This window comes from Anser brachyrhynchus (assembly GCF_964034855.1).
Source record: "Anser brachyrhynchus genome assembly, chromosome: 14".
Taxonomy (NCBI): domain Eukaryota; kingdom Metazoa; phylum Chordata; class Aves; order Anseriformes; family Anatidae; genus Anser; species Anser brachyrhynchus.
The window spans coordinates 18,969,325-18,989,612 of record NC_137709.1 but is presented as its reverse complement, the minus strand read 5'-3'; the positions used below and the strand labels follow the sequence as shown (position 1 = coordinate 18,989,612).

Sequence of the window (20,288 nt, the reverse complement as noted above, 5' to 3'; positions counted from 1 at the left end):
AAAATTCCCTTGGGAAGTCACTAGGTTTTCCTGTTCCCTACTTTTCTGTGCACTGCTAACAACCTTGAAGCAAACTAAGATGAACTACATTGGAGATGCCAGGAAACAAAGTAAAAAGTCCATTGCAGATCTCTTTGAAATAACCTGTGGCTATTTAATGCTGATCATAAGAACTGTCAGGACTTGGTGCACTAAGGGACTTTGATTTAAAAAAAAATAAAATCTGCTTTCCTTGTGCTTAGGGAAATCATTGCAGTGTTTAGCCTGTTATAAGTCAGGCATTCATCCAAAATGACTGCCACCTTGGAAGTTATTGCCAGCCTTAGCTATGAATGTCATTGGTTTGTAGGATTAAATCAAATCCTTCTCATGCTGTTACAAAGACAAACAAATCATGTGTTCTGTGAGGATGTGTAGACTGTGCGATATTTGATTTAAAAACCTGGGTAAAGCTTGCAATAGATAGGTTAAGTGTGACATAGGATACCAACTCAAGTTATCTCTGGCAAAATATGTGGATTTTGCATCCCTTGGAGCAGCATCATAGGAAGGAGCAGAAACTCTATCGGTGATGGCAATAGCAGGGGAAGAGGGAAAGTAAGCAGTATTTGAGATCCAGTAGGTGCATGTGATACGAGGATTTTTCTCCCCCCATGGATGCTGGCGGTGCCTTATAAGTAACAGATAGCGAGAAGTTGGTATTATCTTTACTCCGAGCGGAGCTGAGGCAGCTGACCATGCTGCGCTCCCGGCACTTCGCAGCGCCTGCCACTTCAGCAGAAGGCTGGGAGCAATGAGAGGTGCCTAGAGCCCGAGCCCCGGTGCCCGCAGGTGAGCGGCTGCGCGGCGCGCTCGCGGGGCGGCTGCACCCAACTTTCTCCTCGCTTCTCCGCACGAGTAGCGGCGCCCTCCCAGCGCTCCTGCTTTGCTCCCGGAGGCCGGCAGGGTCCCGGGGGGGTCCCAGCCCGGCCCTGCTCCTCCGAGCCCACGCGTGGCCCGGACAGAAGCGGGAGCCGGGGAGAGCTGTCCCGGCTGCAGCGCCCCGAGGGGCTGCGGGGGGCGTCCCCGGGGGACACCGGGGGTCGAGGCGGGACACGCAGGGCACAGCCTTGGGGCCGCTCCCTGCAAACGCGGCACCCACCGGCAAAGGGCGTGCGACAGCGCCGGGGGGGGGGGGCAGCAGGTCCCGGAGCCGGTTTTCTTGGGGTCTGGCCCCAAACGCAGGTTACCTGTGGTTAATTAGGATTGCAAAGCATCCCTGGCCCCATCTGGCTACATGCATAGGCTACCGGCCCGGCTCGGTAGGCATATGCGGTCTATAGGCGCACACGCGTAGTGCTGCATCTTCTACGTTTCCAGCTAGCCTTCATTCATCTTTGTGCCGCGATTAAATGTTTGATCAAAGGTTGAACGCTAACGCGAGCCGCTTGTATTTTTGTAATGCACGGCCCTTAAAATAGTATTTTGTAAACTGCAGGTGTCAAAAGGTTCCCAGTCCAGCCCCCCCCGCGCAGCCTTGCGGCTTCCCCCCCAATAATAATAATGCTGCAGATTGGAGAAGGATTTGAGGCTGCAGCCAGAGAGAAAGGGATTAGGGCGAGAGCACTGGAAGTTAAATTGTGCTGCATATAAAAAATGGGCGGATTGGTCTCTAGATGAGAGCTTGGTACCACCTTCCTTTCTAAAATAAAATCTCTCTGGCATGAAGTCACAGCCTATTTCACATCCGGTTTACCCTGGGACGTATTACTACTGTCTTGCTAAAGAGAAAGCTTTTGTTGTAGAGAGCGGCGGCCGGAATATCGGCAAGGGAGATTTGGCTGCTAAAAGCCCGGAGGAGCGGAGCAGCGGCGACGCCGGCGATGGCCGAGGCGGAGTGAGCGGCGGGGCCAGAGCCGCGCATCCTCCGCGGGCGGGCGGGCGGGCGGGGACCCCCGGCACAGCCGGGCAGCGGACCCGCGGGGCTCCTGGCAAGGGCGGCTGCACTCGAGCGCGCCCCCGCGCACCCCCGAGCGCGCCCCCGGCTGCTGCTGCGGGCTCCGCGGCCAGGCGCGGCTCCTCCGCCCGCTCTCCGCAGGTACCGGCGGCCGCTGGCGTTTGTTTTTTTGCCTCTCCCCCCCTCTCCCTCTCTCCCTCCCTCCCTCCCTCCCTCCGGCTGGAAAAGCCGCAGCGATCGATGGGCGGTTAAATTTATTTGGGGTTCTTTACCTTTGAGCGTGGACGGATTTGCACCGCTCCCCTTGGAAAAGGTTTATGGGGTTGGGGGCTTTTTTTTGCCTTTTTTTTTTTTTTTTCTCTCTCCGAGGGAGGCGGTGGGAGGGGTGGCTTGCTCAGGGTGAGGGGGAAATACAAAGTTGAAATGCCGGGAGGAAAACAAGTCGCGATTTGCACCTCAGAACTGTGCAAATCTCTCACCGGGGGTCACAATGCATCAAAATGCCTATTCTTTTTTCTTTCTTTCTTTTTCCTTTTTTCTTTTCCTTTTCCTTTTTTTTTTTTTTGCTCCTTTTTCCTTTTTTTTTTTTTTCTTCCTTCCAGTGGGCGCTGCTGGAATTCTCCCAGACGCGTGGCTTTCTCCCATTTTGAAGGGGAAAACCAGCGCTGGTTGCACAGGCGTTGCGGGCTTGGGGAGGCCGGGGGCAGGGGCTGCTGCTGTCTAACGCTCCGTGCAAGTCTTTAACGTTTGTTTTTTCCAGCTGCAAGAAACTTTCCTTCTCCGGGATTTTCAGTGCCTTTATGGGTTCATTGAAGCAGGGGCTGGTGTTGGGGGGCTTGGAGGGGAGCGCACGCGGAGCTCAACAGATCAAGATAGTTCAAAATAATTCACTTTCCATTCCTTATCCCAAGAAGGCTTTTGCAAAGGCAGAAGTTAGCAGGACTCGGAGAAGGCAAATTTTGAAGCCACAGATGTTGCCTCTCTCTGTAAGGGGCTGATCGCAGCGCAAGTTGAGATGCAGTCTCGTCCCTGAAAATCTTTATTCCTGCTTTCCTGCCACATCTACCTCCTTCCCACCCAGTTAGGTTAGCTTAGCCCCACTCAATGCTTATCTGACGATCATTTGTCTGTAAACGCATTAATTATATCTCACTGCTTACATGCAGCTTTGTAATGATATTTTATTGATTTAAATTGTCCCTGAGAGCGTGCAGTGAATTGGGGTAGCTTTATTTAAAGATACAAAACATTTCCATGAACAGTGCTTCATATTCTCAGGCACTTGGAAAACTCCAGTCCACTATCGGGGGGAAAATACAGGCTTCAAATTTTGTTTATTTAGTGTAATGAATGCTAAAAATCATCTGGATTCCTGCACACAGTATAGATATGTAAAGAGACCTGCAGCATCTCCTGGGCAATCAGTTGAATCTGGAACGCCAAACCCACAAATATCAGCTAACTTTGTATTTTATGATTTGTTGGAAAGCAAAAGAAACGTTCTGGGTTTTATTACTTTCTACTCAAAGGTAAGCTGAGAGTAACTCACTCTGGGGAGAGAACAGGAAATGTTTGGAGAGGAGGAAAAGGCTGCTAATGCAAAAACACTTCCTTGCAGCCATCAGAGACTGGTAGAGACTTAGGAGATGGTGTATAGGCTGTCAGCACATGGTTTCTTTATGAACTCTGCCATTTAGCCTGACAAAAATGTTAGTGTGCATACCTAGCAGCAGATTACAGTCAGAATCTGGTGATTGTACTCCTTCTCTGACACAAATATTTCAGGGAAGGCGGAGTGGTGTTACCTGTAGAAGAAAGTTGCTTCCATCATACCAAAGCGAAGAAGTGGCTGAGAGGGAAGCACCGCTCTCCTCAGTCACACAGCCACATGCTGACACCTTCCAAGAGCTGTGGAAGGACTCAGGCTGGTTCAAGTCAAACAAGAAACAATTACACTTGTTCTCTGGAAACATTAGGGATCTGCCTTGTCGCTTTTGCAACACTGGGAGAAACTGAGTAAGAACTCTCACAGACTTTGGGGACAGCAGCTTTAACTTGTAATTGTTTTTGTTTAAGTTCAAGAATAATGCTGACAAGAATGCTTCTTTACCACAAAATAAATCCCACCCAAGGCTTCCATGTCCAAAAGCAGAAAGTAAACAAAACAGCCAAGGCCATGCTCCCTTATACTGAATGAGATACAGTATTGTGAGGTCATTGTCTGACATCAAATTATTCTGTAAAAGTTGCGTAAATTGGATTTTCTTTTTCCACAGTACCTGTTTTAATGCAGGAGTCATTGATGATTATTTTCCTTCCAGTTTCAGAGTCCACCATGAAGAGAATATTGGTGCTTTGTGACTGCCTCTGGGCCTGGAGCCTCCTCCTGAATGCACTGACTGAAAGAAGGTGAGGAGATACTTTTTAATGCACCTACATATTTTAGGAACCTTGCATTTAATACAACAGCATAAAGCAAATATTTCAAGGGCTGTACTACTACTCAGTGTATTGGGGAAAGTTAATCCCTGTTCAAATCCCAGCTAAATCTAAGAGAAGATTGAAAGAAAACTGCAATTTGTTTGCATAACATTTTTTTTTTTCAAATTGAACTACCTTTAAAACACCTAGGCAATTCTTTATACTCTTATGGAATGACTGCTCAGAAGTAAAAGTTTCTTTAGAAGAAAAAAATGTAATTTAGCTGTTTTTTATTTCTTTTAAAAATTAAATTTAAGTGCTACTTATTAACTTTATTATCCCTACAAGCAAGGAAAAACTTCATTTTTTGATTGGGTCAGGACTGTGACCTGACTTAGTACCTATTCTTGCAAAGCCAAAGCAGACCTTCCTGGGGAAGGGGGACTGCTTGAATAAGGAACAATTTCAAAGCTCAAACACCCAAGCAGTTGATGCATTTGAAAGACAATGCTGTACTGAATCTCTATGAAATATATGTTGAAGTCACAATCTAAAAGTGACTATCATTCGTAATTGTATGACAACTTACCTAGCAACTAATAGATTAACTAAAGACTACAAAGCAGTTCAGAGTATACTTGAAGTACTCTATTCAATTCAAAATTCAGTAAAGGGATTCAAGAAGGCTCACAAACATATTTATGGATTTTAAAAATATTAATGTCCCGCCAATAAAGATACGTAATGACCAAAAAGCACTATCAGTTTTGTATTGTCAGTAGTGATACCTAAAGGATGTATTTGGCCTTGATGTCCATAGTGTCTTCTTATACATTAGTGGCTCTAGATAAACTTACGTTCTGGCTACCCTGAAGTATTTAAATAGAGTGGTGTGGGCAAAGGGGCGAAGGTTCATCTGCACAAGTGTTTTCTCTTGGGGAGAGGAAAAAAAAAAATAAAAGCAGGTGATTCATGCAACAATTGTCATCTGGAATAAACATAACATTTTATAAGAAATACATTTATCCTGGTAATATATTAAGAAAGGTGAGATTTGAAGTATTCACGAAGTATTTCATTTGGCCTACCTAGAGAATTTTGTGAAACTGTTTAGCTGTATCTGTATGTGTACCTATATATGTATTATATCTGTAATGTATGCAAGTCCATTCTTAATATGAGAATTTAAATGCATTTGACTAGTATTTAAAAATGCTATGGTGTGTCACTATTATAATGACCTGTAGATGGAGATAGTGCACAGTGTTTTATTACACTATGGTTTAATATGAACACAATCATATACAGTCAATTTTTCCTCAAAATGTACACAATTTACATTAAATTTATCTGTTTTAAAGCCATTTTGTCATAGTAACATTACTTGCTTTTTCTTCTGGATCACTGTTAATTCTTTAAGAAAAAAAATCATCAAATTAGATAAAGTGTCTGTGATGCAGGAAAACACAGTCTTTCCATATTCTTTCTTTTCATGAAAACAAAACAAAACAAAAAAACACCACAAAACAAGCACACAAAAAAACAAAATGGCATTAGGAATATTTTAACATGACTGTTTTGACTGAAAAATCACAGTCCCTGTGGAGTTACAGTATACTTTATACGTATACAAATGTTCAGATTCTTCCTGTTGTGACCATATGTCAGTTAAAAGCAGCCCTAATGGTGCTTTTTGCCTCTGAAAAAATGGTGAAAGGAACAGGTAAGGGTACTGACAAATGTGTCAGCCAGAATGGAAGCGGCGTATTGTATTGCATCCTTTCACATTGCACTGCCACTAAACTATCTTTCTGATGCCGCTTCTGCAAACATACGCATTTATTTACCCCTAGAATTTCTGAAGTGTTATTATATCCTTTTGCTACCTTAATCCTGATGACCTTCTGCTATCCTTGAGATATGTATGTGCAGCAGCTTGTTTACTGGTGGTGAGTAGTAATATAGAATTTAATCCTGTGAAAAGTTCTCTATTGCAATTCTACGTAAGATGTATGAGAAAAGATGCTTTGAGAGATACTGCTCAATGGAGACAGTAGGAGAACTTGTTATTTGGTAACGTATAGGAAAAATAAAAAAATAACATCTGTGACTTAAAATGCAACTGTGGGTATAAAAAATAAGTATAGACCAACCTAATTTTTATTAAATGAAATTATATAATATGGCTAGAAGGAATTCATAGTATTGTTATTTTTTTAAAACTGTTAGAGATTTTGTCTTCTTCATTAGGAACAGTGATGTATATGCATTAAAATACCCTGAAAACTGTTCTCAACAAAGTCACATACTCTGAGTGTCAGTTTTAAAATTTGTCTAAATCTGTACCGTTACTTATTCAAATCTGAACTGCAAAATAGCTTGGAGGCATTGCCAGAATACCTACATTCAGAGTATCAGAGTACCTTTCTTCCATCTTCCTGGATTTGATATAAGTAAGATGATTTGATACACACGAGATACACAAGGATACCTGACTGATGTGGTTTCCATAAAATAATTTTGCAGGTATTTTAACAGAAACATATTGTTTTGCATATCAGTAATATCCCTTGCAAGATGGTCTTTGCTGGTTAGAGCAGGAGTGACTGGAAGAGCACAGAGACCCATGTAGCACCAGAGCCATACGGATAACAGGCTGCCTAAAGAATCGCTTGTGTGGCTAGACCTGATCCTAAAAGAAGCTTTTGGTATTGACCTGTTCATCCAGTTCAGCAGCAAGTGTGCGAAAGCGCTGTTTTGGAAGGCAGCGTTTTGTATTTCAGTCGTGATGACTACACGTGGTGATAATGGAAGTCTTCCCAGCAATGAACGAAAAAATAGTACAGGGTTTGGCTTTAAGACAACTGTAATCTATGATTAAGGGAATTATCCATGACAGGATGTTTGGTAAAGGTTTCAGATTTACAAAAAAAGGTTTATTCTTATGCCATTTACAGCAGACAGAAACCAGCAAGCCCAAGGACTTCATTCTGATTTCTACTGATGGAAGTAAGATTTTGGTAGCTGAGTTCAAAGAGCTTAATTCTATCCTCATTCAAGGAAAATTTCAGTACCTTTATCTGACTTAGAGATGTGCATTAGGGATTTGTAAGTGAAGCTTTATGACAGATTTCCATATCAACAGATGATTCCATTACACATTTGTAAGGAAAAATTGGAGGCATTCTTCCGAATGAAATCACTACAGAAAAATGGGAAATAAAGCAAAATTATGTATTGTTCTATGAAAGTATACACTCAAAATGATTTACTTATGTACTTGTAAGGATATCTTTGTGGGGTTTTATTTTTGTTTTAGCATTTATTTTCAGTACTTAAATATCAGTGTTCCAAATTACTGTATCTTTCTTATGCAAACCCTTTATGACTATAATGAATTAAACACATTGACTTTTGCTGGTAAATGAGCCTTTTACTGAAGAACACATTGGAATATTGTAAACATTAATGAATAATGTAATAAACATTAAGCAATTTAAGTTATATTTGCTCACCATTTATTGAAAGGCACTAGTTTTGTAAGATTTTGCTAAAAATATACAATTAAAAAGAAAATGTTTAAATGAAAAGACTCTATAAAGCTCTATATTGTAGTTTCATGGAGGAGATTTTGTGACCATAAATCAGTAAGATTAAATACATTTTGGAATTACTGTTTTGTAAGGTTATTGGTTGATTACTGTTTTTCAATTTTAACTGTTCTGTATTTCAGCTATGGGCAAACCTCATCACAAGATGAACTTAAAGACAACACCACAGTGTTTACCAGAATATTGGACCGTCTGCTGGATGGTTATGATAACCGCCTGAGACCAGGACTGGGAGGTGTGTTAAAATTTTCAAGGTTACATGCTTGAGAAAAATCAGTTAAAACAATGTTATTTTTCTAAGATATACTTACTTTCATTCAATTTATATACACATAAAATAATGCTGATATGTAATATCCATTTTTTTCACAAGTGCCATGCTGTCTTCTACATACTGTTTTCACCCATTTATGCACCCAAAAAGAAGAAAATGGTTCACAATTCAAGAAGACCTCTGAATACTTACTAAACTTTCAAATGTACAAAGAATAAAAGATGTGATCTGACGAACGACAAAAGTTTATGAATTAGGCCTAAACCGCACATCTAAGTATGCAAAAATCCTATTGAGTGTCTTCATGAGAGGATTTGGTTTTCAAAGAGAAAACATCAATCAATCTTAGTCACATAAATGTCTCAGAGAAGTTTGTAAGTTTTTTGGGGGTATGTCAGAATTTGTTTCTTTAACATTTTGTCTTCACAGGTTGGTAAAATGTCTTTCTTCTGCTCTTGGAGCTGAATCCATAAAAAGGTATAAAACCACATAGCAATTACATCTTTATAAAAATGTTGTTACAAAGCCTACTCTATCAGCATCTCTACATTCCAATTGACTCTGATATGTTCTTCAGTGATATCAGCCCAAAACCGGGTCTTACAAAGACGTTATTCATAAAGTTGGATGTTTTAAATGTCTGTTCTTTTAAAAATCTGTTCTTTCCAGTGCATGGAAAGGACAGCTTTATTTCTTTTTTCACACATCACTTTTTTTTTTTCTTTTGGATTGTCCAAGTAAAACAAAACAAAGCAACCCACCTAATCCACAAAGTATAGTTCAACTGATTTCATATACTAGTTCTCAGGAGAACTGCGTTATAAGAACAACAGGGCATTGCATTAAGAATTTTGATATCATCTCCTGCAGATGAAAAGAAAGATAATTACAAGTAAGCTTATTCTGTGACTTAAGGCTACCATCATGCAATATTTCTTGAACTGTGAGCCAACTTCTTCCATAGTTTGATTTCATTGATGTCAAGGAATGGCTAGAGACAAAAATCTGTTTATAAAGTGTCCAGTAAGAAACACACTTAAAAATGGGTTGGTCCGTAATTTTTTTTGTGTGCAATTTCAGATAATACGTAAAATAAGTATCACTTTTTATCTACCAGTACTTTTGCCTGTTTGCTTGTAAACCTTCGGATTAGTGTAAAAATAAATGCTCCTTAATCTGTGATTAATGCAACAGTAGAATTCAGTAAGCTACTATATCACAGTAAATAAACATAGCACAGAAGGCAATAAATAAATGAAACTCTGTAAACTGTGTAAAGTCTGGTACATGTCTACAAGAAAAATCTGAGATCACAATGATTTCTTCTATGAGTTTTGTAGCTGTTATGATTTGTGTTATAGCTACTAGAAAAGCAAACAAAAGGAGATGCAGGGAAAGGAATTTCTCTAATTCTTCTCTCATTCTCTGGATTGCAATTTAGAGAATTCAGCACTTTAGTGTAGACCCCTAGGTATAGGTGTTTACAAATATGTTTTATGAAGTCGAACTTCTAGGGTGTATTGGAAGAATAGGTCTGCATACCTCATGAAAGGATCACTCAGTCCAGTTAAAATTCACTCCTTACTTAGAGACCGTATAATGTAACTGCTTCTATAGGAGGAAATGACTTTCTTCACAAACTTTAATAGCCTTTTGCGTCATTAGAAGTTAAGAGCAAAAATGAGCAGAGCACGGGGGATACAGAGTGGAGGAAAGGCATAATTTGAATGGTTTCTATGAGCTAAGAACCTCAAGATGATGCAATTTTGATGTATTTGATTTAGACACTTTATATGATGGGGGAATATATGCTGAAACGTTCAATACATAGAAATATCCAGCAAGAAGTCTAAATCAATGTATCAGTATGGCATGTTTTTTGGAGGTGGAAGTTCAACAACCTTCTGTTATAGCTTGATCTGTTGCTGCAAGTTTTAAATATGCATGGAAGAATAGTGGTTTCCTTTTTGCTCTCAGCAGTGTCACCGATGGCTTCTTATTAAATATTTAATCCAGACCAGGATTTTTATTATTTACTAATACAAGAACATTTTTAGATTTACAGAATTAGGCCTAAAACTCATTCATTCCATATTAGCTATGATGCAGCTCTGAGAGAAATTAAGAAGCCAGAGACCCTCATATATACATATTATGTTGATGAATTTTACACTGTTAGGCACAGTGTAAATCTTTTTACTCTTGATTACACTGTAGCAGTCTTCTAATTATCCGAAATTATCTACTCTCTATTCCCTGTGCATTCTGAGAATCAGTAGATGAAACAAAACAATGCATGGTGTAGCTACTTTCTCCTACAGAAAGGGCCAGATTGCAATAAGCTCTGTGCTTATCCCTGTAAGACCTCTCCTTACGTACTACAATACTCCAAATATATACACCCACAGAAAACTGAATTATGTGCTTGAACAGAAACAGAAAAGGGAACCAATTTCTCTCTTTTTCATCTACAGCAGAAAAGGTATATGATAGAATTTCTTCAGTCTGTTTCCCCTTTCTTATTTGTATACATGAAGAATTCAGTGACAAAAAAAGGTTTGTTTACCAAAAAAATTGTAATGAATTGTGAAAGGGCTTTGATCTTGATTTTGCTCTACTTGCTTGCAAGAGTAATTTCCTCCTTTTCGAAATAAAACCCCATGATATTTCTCTGTCCCAAGTTCACAAACTTCCTGTTACTGAGTGGGGTGAACAGTTTCGTTGTTACGTGGAAATACCATGGTGGAGCAGATCGTAGTGGCAGCATGAAATCTGTAACAAGCTCCTGGTGAGATCTTATTATAAAGATATATTATCGGAGCTATACTGTATATTCATTGGAAAGACAGGTTAAAAGGCGAGGTGTTAAGATAATGAAAAATCTAGAAGAGTTGAATTTTGAACCACTCTTTCACCAAGCGTGGAGTCAGTGCTGTATTAATTTTAAATCATCCTTTTTCTTTTTTAACATCTTTTGAGGTATCACTTCAAAAGGAAAATGAAAAAACACATATGGTCCATAAACATTAAGGTAATGAATATTAGTATTTGCCAGATTACCTAGTAAGTTAATACCTGAAATGAAGTGAACAGGTCTGAGCATTTTGCCATTAAACAAAGAAAGAATTACTTCTCATTAGAAAGAATATTAAAAAAAAAATGAAGTATGTTACCCATGGGGAAAAATATTGAATATAATTGAATATGCTCATTTAGAAAATGACATTGTGGCTAAATTTAATCTGATTTTACTTTAAAGTACTTTGTTATGCATTGACACATTTACACCTGTTATCAATAATTATTGATATAAATTATGTTATTTAGATGCTCACCACCTCCGTACGTGGGCACAGTCACTTAGTCAGGCATCGCTAGGAAATAGCATCTGTTGCATCCATCCATAAACACGGACAAATAACTACATTTACAGTTACTTGTGCTTGGAAAATAGAACTTTTAAAATTAATCTAAAAACATTCTGAATCACACTAGAGAACACCTATTAACTCTACGAGAGGATAATCATTTACAAAAATTAAGGAGGATGAATTTTATAGAGTAACGTATTGAAAATGAAAAAGAGGAAATCATGTTAGACATTAAAGTATAAATAAACAGTGAGGTCACTTGGGTAGTATAATTTTCAGTGCACTATTTAGGTCGTAGAACTAGGAGTGAAAAGATGCTGTCCCCTTTTCAAACACAGAGTCCTGAAGAAAATAAAGGATCAGATAGTAGTGGAAAGGAGTCAAATAAAGAGGAAAAGTGAAGTCGATGTTTGGTGACCTCTCATAGTAAACCACTATATCTACAGTGGGAGTTTAAAAGAAATGGAAAGAAACAAGAAATGATGGAAAAAATAAGTTTTGTGGATAAATGAATGTTCCATTGACTTTTGTTCTGGATTGTCTTCATGTGGGGAATAGATGTGAGCCCTGGGTTGCCAGTGAGACAGGTTTGGAATGCCACAAGGCAGAGAGGGCTTCAACAAAGGAGATTCTTTGCACCTGGTGTTTGAGATTCAGTAACATGAAATCAAGTTTAGCTACAGTTTTTTTTATGCTATCCCCTTTGTAGTGTACACATCCCATCTATAAAATTAAAGGATATCAGGTGCTCTGTGACCTCTTAGAATAACTATATATGCAGTCTATCCCTTTGAGAACGATTTTGTAGTGGAAAAAACTGTTTAATACAGAACTAAGAAGAACTAGAGTGGGTTTGATTAGGCAGATCAGAGTAAATCTTTCTAACTGAAATTTGCTTTTATAGTTTGGTTGAATTGCCATTAGGTCACACCAAATAGATTATAAATATTACTTTAGTATTGAATAGAATTATATTTTTTCGTGCTATCAGTAAGAGCAATTCCATTGTAATGTATATCAAAACTGGGTGTGACTGTCCCTAAGTGGAATGTTGGTCCATCTTAGGCAATTCATTACTTCCATAGAGTGCTCATATTTAAAATGATGGGGAATAAACCTGACAGTATTATGTTAATTAGGTTTTAAAATTCAGTTTTATGAGAACATTATATATTAATGTATAATAAACTTATCTTTTGATGATTGTGGTCTCAACAGAAATTGTTGAATTTGAACTCACATCTGAACTAACTTAAACTTTAGTGAAAATACGGTGTTGATCTTCATGTGCAATAAAAATTTAGTTATACCCAAATGTTTCTACTCTAAATAAAAAGAGAGACCTTTACTGGGCCCTTACTCATAATCTGGTGAAGAAGCACTAGATACTACACTTAATTCTGTAAAAGTTTAAGGGGCTTATTTTGGTCTTTTTTTCCACACCATAGGCACCACATTGATGTAACGAGAACAGTAAAAATCCGTAAGAAGACCCTAGGAAAATTGCTTTGATACAACAGTAAGGAGGTGGGGAGGATATGAGCAGCTTTGAGCTGTTAATTGCTGTGCGGATAGCTAGCATGACACTGCACAGCTCTCAGTCATCCCTTCATAGTGGCATGGACTATGGCTGACTAATCACAGGACAGCTCACCGTTCTCCCTTTTTGGTCTCTGCTTCTGCAAAAGCAGCAGCACAAAATTCTTCTTAGTGTTTTTCCTGTGGTTCTTCAACCAAAACTCTTTGTAGGACACAGCCAGCACAACTAGAGTGTGTGTTGTTTTCTTAGTAGGAATGGCGTCTGCTAAACAGGCATCTATCTTTTTTCATTCAAAACAACAGGAAGACTCTTCACCATTTTAACAATTACAGCAAATGCTTAAACAAGATGTGCAGGGGGAGCAGGTGCATTATTAGAAAAAAGGGAATTAATTTAAACTATCAAAATGAGTAATTCTAATAAACGTTGTGCTCAAATTCCAGCAGGTGAGAAAGGGAAATAGTTAATGTATAGTTTTCTACGATTAATGGGCTTATTTCATGCTGTTAAAATAAGTCTTCTCATTTTTTTCTCAATTTGTAATCCAATCACAATTCTAGAAATAATAAGCTCCCTGGGAGTTTAAATCAAAACACTTATTGTTTTTACTTATTAATTTTGAGAGTTTACGTTAGTCTAGCATCATTAGAAAAACACAGTACTTGCAAACAGTGACACTTCAACAGTTCACTCTGACTGATGCTTTCATAGCCATATGTGGATCAAAATCATTTTCCACTGGTATAAACTAGTTTATTGCCTGAGGTTGTGTTCCAGTGTCTAGGTGTTGAACTCAATTGTTATTATGCTGATTAGTAACCACTCGGACCCTATGGTTGCCTTATAGTGTACATCATTAAACATAATGTAAAGATAGTAAGTCATTAATTTACTTTTCTATTTTTTATTTTTATTTTTTAAACTGAAATCCTTACACGTTCTATCCCTATTCTATTTCTGGTTCATGAGATAGATGGTACAGTCAGGAGACATGGTTAACGTGTCTTCACAACCGATGGATTTATCCTCGGCAGTAAGATCTGCTCCTGGCCTGAGCTTGTTTTGTTCAATGGCTTACAATTTTCCCCAGTTCTCAGGGACATTGTGATGGTATTGAATGTAGCTCAGGATTTGAAGTTCCTGAAAAAAATCTCAATGCATTCTGAGCATTTGAAGCAGAGTTTCAGCTTTGCCATGGTAATCAAGCTGCAAACTGAACATGGTTAACCTTTATTCTAAATATATCCCAACTGTATGAGTAAACGTATGTTCTGTGCAGGAGTGACTCAACTTTTGTAGCTTTTAACAAAGCACAGTTGAATCATCTAATTAGTAAAACAGTAAACACAAATTTCGAAACTTGTACACATATTTGGACGGGCTAATGCTTTTCTGTGTACTCATACACGTTTTTTCACAGCTTTTGAAAATGAGGTACATACCAAATAAAAAGTAAATCATCTGGTCATCTTCACAGTGTTTTTATTTGGACTTGATGAGGACTGGTATTAGATGGTCTGCAAAAGTCTAACTGAAATGAAAATAACAGTCTATTGTGAGTTCAGAGTCTACATTTTCTATTGTCATTATTTATGACTTATATGTCACTTAATTATCTTTAATGCTATATAGAAATGAAAGGCACCACTAATTTTTCAATTTCCTCAGACATTTTCCATCTTACTGTGGAATTCTATAGTTTCCATTTTGTTTCCTTAACGAATAATTAACATTTCCTTAACAAGTGATTTCCTTAAGCTTTAACTTCTATACTATGACCATATCTCTTAAAACTAAGATTCAGGATACCACTACATGATTCGCTGCTGATTCAGTGTATTCTGTGTTGGGGTGAGGTAAATAAGATAGTCACATTACATTAAATAGAGGGTCACCATTTTGCTTCAGCTGTGACTCTGAGGCTGTACCATTAAGAATGAATGCAATGGGACTGAAGATCTTTCACCATCTGTTGTATCCTAATGACACAGGAGTGCCTCAGTGGAAAGGAGATAGAGAGACTGGAAGTTGGAATGAAGGATCTTTTAAAGATCATTTGTTTCGTTTTTCAATATCCAGAAGGCTAATAGATTTCATGATAATGTTAGTTTCTCGGTCTTAAGAGGTGATAGAGTATCTGGAACTTAAAAAATCTATTCAGCAATGTCTTACCGGACGTCATGAAACCTCCATCTTCTTTTTCTGCTAGCTAGCTGTTTCATACAAGAGCACAGTCTTCAACTCCTGAACTTTGTAAAAGTGATGGTCTGAAGGAGAGAACACTCTTCCAAGCCAAGTAGCTTCTGGACAACCACATGCTTCTTCCTGTAATAGAAAATTAAATTCTCACTGTGAACTTCCTTAAGTCCAGAGTCAGCTGTCAGGAAAATACTTAAATTTCCCTTAGTCAGTTGAAAAGGTTGTAAGCAATGATAGGGTCGTAGCTTCATTTCACTGGACAGCAGAGGAGGAAATTTCACCTATGAGACATTTTTGTCAATATTCACTGTAATTTTAACACTTCTTAGTCATGGATTCAAAGAACCAAAAGAATACAATTAGTCAACTCAACCACACTGTAGTATCTTACTTTCTATGGTTACAAATAATACATTAAAAATTTCATCCTTCAGTTTTATTTATCCTTCAGCACCTATGGTGCTGTTTTTAGGTGTCTCGTGTTCAACATTTGTGACACCTGAAATTGTTAGGTTCTTCTGAAGTGGCCAAGGTCATTGTGCCACTGAGCAAATTTACATCCTAGAAATCACAGAGAAGCCTAGCTTTGTGAAATAACATACACAAATGATGTATGTTATGTACACATTATAGATTACAGAATTATTATTCATGCTAATCTGTCACTGAGGCCTATAAAACAAATTTGGTAGTTTAAGGGAAATCTAACATTAGTTCCAATATAATTTAAAACACCTAGACTTACACCTAAAAAAAACCACCTAAAACTTACAAAATAGAATGTTTATACAAATGTCAAAGAGATGTAGAGAGGTTTAAATTATATTTATCTGGTAAAGTTTTAACTTGTTTTTTCTTTATTGTAGTTAAGAATAATGCAGCTTTTCATGCCAATAAAATATTTTTTATGTTTGTATACGGCATGATGTATTATCTCTCTCTCTTTCCTCTATGTTCCTGTGTCTCAATACTATATACATAATTCATAAGCCTAGGGTTAATTACTAGAGACCTGCAATCAGCTTGCCCAGAAACACTGAGTACCCAATGAGACTTTTTGAGTACTGTGTAAAATATTCAGCACTGTTTATAATGTCAGACAAGAAGCTTTATTAGTCAGAGTGACAGGATTTATACAACAGCAGAACTATGGCTGCTGTACTTCAGCATCATAAGTCATGTCTCAAAAAGTTCTGTGGAAACACTGTAATAAAAAAGTGTTGCTGACAATATTGACTGTGAAATTACATCTCAAAGCAATAAATTATCAGGACTGTATTGTAGACCAATTTTAGAATGGCTAATCAAGGCCAATAATTTTTCTATTTATTGTGAGAATTGGTAGTGGTTAGACCTAATGAAGACGGTTGATAGACACTCACTGTCCTAATTTCCTGCTTCATCAGAGCGTGTAACTGAAGTGAAGACTGACATCTTCGTCACCAGTTTTGGGCCTGTTTCAGACCATGATATGGTAAGTGATGGCCTATTTCTATGGCATTTTTTTTTCTCTTGTCTTTTCAATTTGAAGGATGGAAGATCTATGCAATAACTTATTTACTCCTTTTAAAGCTGTTGTTGTTGTTGTTGATTCCAAAATGTTGATTCCAAAATGTTGTCAACTTTTATGCGCAATGATTCCTGTTAACTGTGACTGCGTTTAAGTGCCCTGAAATTACCATCTTCAGTGACTTTAATGATGTGTTTTAACAGACCTTATAATTACTACGTAACATATTATGAAATGCATTAGGGTTTGGATCAGTACTCTTCTGAGAATGATTGCTCAGGTCCTTGCTGGCACCTCACTGATCCAATTTGCTGAGAAAGATCATCATCTTAAAATGCAATTAACACTTACGCTTACAGTGTGACATCCATACAGTCCAACCTGTATTTTTATATTAAAAGCTACTGATCAATGGGAAGTGAGTTTCCTAGAACTTGGCTGCTGAATGAGAAGAGAAGATTAATGAGCGAATTAGTGTCACTTATTTATGGCATGAATTTGAAAATCAAATTGCTAGATAACTGCAGGGGATTCAGAGGTTCAGAAGACTGAATGAAGATGTTGTGATCTCTGGTCTTAAGAGATAATAAAAAATGTGTAAAAATATGGATAAAGTACTTTAAATTTTGCATATAAATGAGGCCATCACAAGTAGGTTGCTACTGACAGGGAACGCCTGGTTTGATTACTAGTATCTACTGGATCCTGTGTTAGGATGAATGCTGAAAACATCCTCATTAACTTAAAACAAAAAAGAAAACACTTCAGTATTTTAACTGACCACATTAAACTAAAGCTATTCACAAAATAAAGAAGAAAGAAAAATAAAAGGAAAAATTATCACAAGAAAGAAAGTTCCATTTACCACTACAAAATTATCAGTTATTTAATTAAAACTAAAAATGTAGACAGGTCTTAAACACTTTTAGTAAAGTAACTTTTACAAGATAGTTTATTTTCCTGAATGAACTTTACACAAAGCCACCATTTTCCTGACTGCATGGATAACAACAGTTATAAAACTGCAGTCAAATTTATATTTCCAACCAATGGCATCATATTTAGTTGAGAGAGAATAGCTTGGCCAACACAGACTTTTTGACTAGTATTCTGCTGGGAAGTCTTACAATTGAAAGGCAACCCAGGGAAACAGCCACACTGAAGACATCTCCTCAGCTCATACACAGAATGCTGTCTAGATACTATACCACTATACTCTTAAGAAGAGTAATTCCAAAAAAAACCAATCATTCAATAACTTCTGCTTTTTTTTTTATTATGGGATAATCCTCTGAAATTAAAATGCCTACTTATTACTCTAAATTATACATTAAAAGATGGGAAATTTCTTGGATTAAAGATTGCCACTGACATCCCCCGTTTGTGTTCTGGTGATTAGCTGAGCAAAACATTTCATCTTGCTTTCCCAGTTCTGTCTGGAAATAGTTAACTGACCACCATTAGACCGAATGAAAACTTCATACGCAGTCATGCAACTAGTACACACACACACACACATATATATATATTTAGTTAATAAGCGTTGAATTAAAACGGTAGCAGCTACAGTTTGTGGGTGATCTGAGGTTCCTCCGTTTTCTTAGAGATCTGTCTTTTGGGGAAGTAGACGCTGAAAAGTTCCTGAAAATTAAACTCCTTTAAAGTATAGGGCAGGACACGGATGTTTGTGAGAGCTGAAAAAAAAAAATATTACATATATGCTGGTGAAAATACAAAGTAATACTTGTTAGAGTTCTTTTCTGAGTTGCCTGGCTAAACTGTTGTTTGATTGGTTGAGTCAGATTTACTAGGAAACTCCAGTACAGAACAGCAGGCTAAATAAACAGGCACATATGCTTTCCTACATACAGACATAAATTGAGAGCATCCAATAGGCCTGCTGAATTACTTGGTATTATCTCACATATAGGCTTCAATGTATACTTATCCCTGATACTTTCAGATGATTTAATTATGAAGTAGAAGGTAAACCTAATTTGATGTTCCTGGGAAAAACTGATATGTGCATAGGATTTGGTTTTTAGGGATAAAATATTGAGGCTCAAAATCATCTACTTTCAAAATTAGGAATAGGTATGTTTTAAAAAAAAGACCTCAGTTTAGCTGCATTAATATAGCATAAGCATTAATGACCCATGAAAAAAGGCTCTCAAAGATACTTAAAAACACATAACACATTGGCTCCCATTTTCATTTAGTTAATATAGGAGAAAGAATTTATCTACGTCTTAATAAAGTGTGACCAAAAAACACATAGGCAGGTGTTCATACATTTTGAAAAGTAAGAGATTACAGAAAAGTATTTCGTGTAATACTCCTACTCACCTCCCAGAAAAAGTAATGTGTGTACAGCCTACTCATGCTAACTCTTCTGCTTAAGGAAATATGTGAAATACAAGAAAAACAGATAGACAAAGATCAAATGTAGTGCTTATCAGAATAGAAATTTAGATTATTATCTATGTACATTTAGTGCAAAGTCTTCCATACATACTACAGGTTGGTTATCGATACTCAGAATCACAGAATTACAGAATCATCTAGGTTGGAAGAGACCTCCAAGATCATCTAGTCCAACCTCTGACCTAACACTAACAAGTCCTCCACTAAACCATATCACTAAGCTCTCTACATCTAAACATCTTTTAAAGACCTCCAGGGATGGTGACTCAACCCCTTCCTTCCCTGGGCAGCCTATTCCAATGCCTAACAACCCTTTCCATAAAGAAGTTCTTCCTAATATCCAACCTAAACCTCCCCTGGTGCAACTTTAGCCCATTCCCCCTCGTCCTGTCACCAGGCACGTGGGAGAACAGACCAACCCCCACCTCGCTACAGCCTCCTTTAAGGTACCTGTAGAGTGCGATAAGGTCACCCTGAGCCTCCTCTTCTCCAGGCTGAACAACCCCAGCTCCCTCAGCCGCTCCTCGTAAGACTTGTTCTCCAGACCCCTCACCAGCTTCGTTGCCCTTCTCTGGACTCTCTCTCGAGCACCTGTATGTCCTTTTTGTTGCAAGGGGCCCAAAACTGAACACAGTACTCAAGGTGCGGCCCTACCAGAGCTGAGTACAGGGGGACAATCACCTCCTTAGACCTGCTGGCCACACTGTTTCTTATGCAAGCCAGGATGCTGTTGGCTTTCTTGGCCACCTGAGCACACTGCTGGCTCATATTCAGCTGACTATCAACCAATACTCCCAGGTCCTTCTCTGCCAGGCAGTTTTCTAACCACTCACCTCCCAGCCTGTAGCGCTGCTTGGGGTTGTTGTGCCCCAAGTGCAGGACTCATTTGAGGGCTACCCTAAATTTGCACCAGCAAGCAGACCGACAATCGATGTTGCTGGCATTATGGGATATAGGCACAGGGAAGCCTCACTAGCAGCTGTATTGGCACACCAGGGGAAG

At 38.3% G+C, this 20,288-nt stretch overlaps 1 protein-coding gene and 1 long non-coding RNA gene across 6 annotated transcripts in view; one reads left to right on the top strand and one right to left on the bottom strand.

Annotated features, from left to right (window-relative positions):
• The first annotated feature begins 640 nt into the window (after positions 1-640).
• GABRA1 (gamma-aminobutyric acid type A receptor subunit alpha1) overlaps positions 641-20,288 on the top strand; it is a 41,921-nt gene continuing 22,273 nt past the window's right edge. Inside the window, exons 1-4 of one of the 4 annotated variants that reach the window (XM_080555008.1) lie at positions 641-831; positions 4,258-4,345; positions 8,091-8,203; positions 16,759-16,826. In XM_080555008.1, the coding sequence (XP_080411134.1) occupies positions 4,272-4,345; positions 8,091-8,203; positions 16,759-16,826 (255 nt within the window). In that variant the 5' untranslated portion in view covers positions 641-831; positions 4,258-4,271. Of the gene's footprint in view, positions 832-1,710; positions 2,078-2,158; positions 2,250-4,257; positions 4,346-8,090; positions 8,204-8,238; positions 8,720-16,758; positions 16,827-20,288 lie in introns of those variants that run through there. The other 3 variants (XM_080555007.1, XM_080555009.1, XM_080555010.1) reach the window with 3 other exon arrangements.
• Positions 2,258-20,288, bottom strand: part of LOC308177542 — an 82,032-nt gene continuing 64,001 nt past the window's right edge. The window contains exons 2-4 of one of the 2 annotated variants that reach the window (XR_013939238.1): positions 15,326-15,478; positions 7,432-7,559; positions 2,258-4,335 (exon numbers count right to left, since the gene is read on the bottom strand). This is a non-coding gene — a long non-coding RNA (uncharacterized lncRNA). The remainder of the gene's footprint in view (positions 4,336-7,431; positions 7,560-15,325; positions 15,479-20,288) is intronic. The other variant, XR_013939239.1, reaches the window with a different exon arrangement.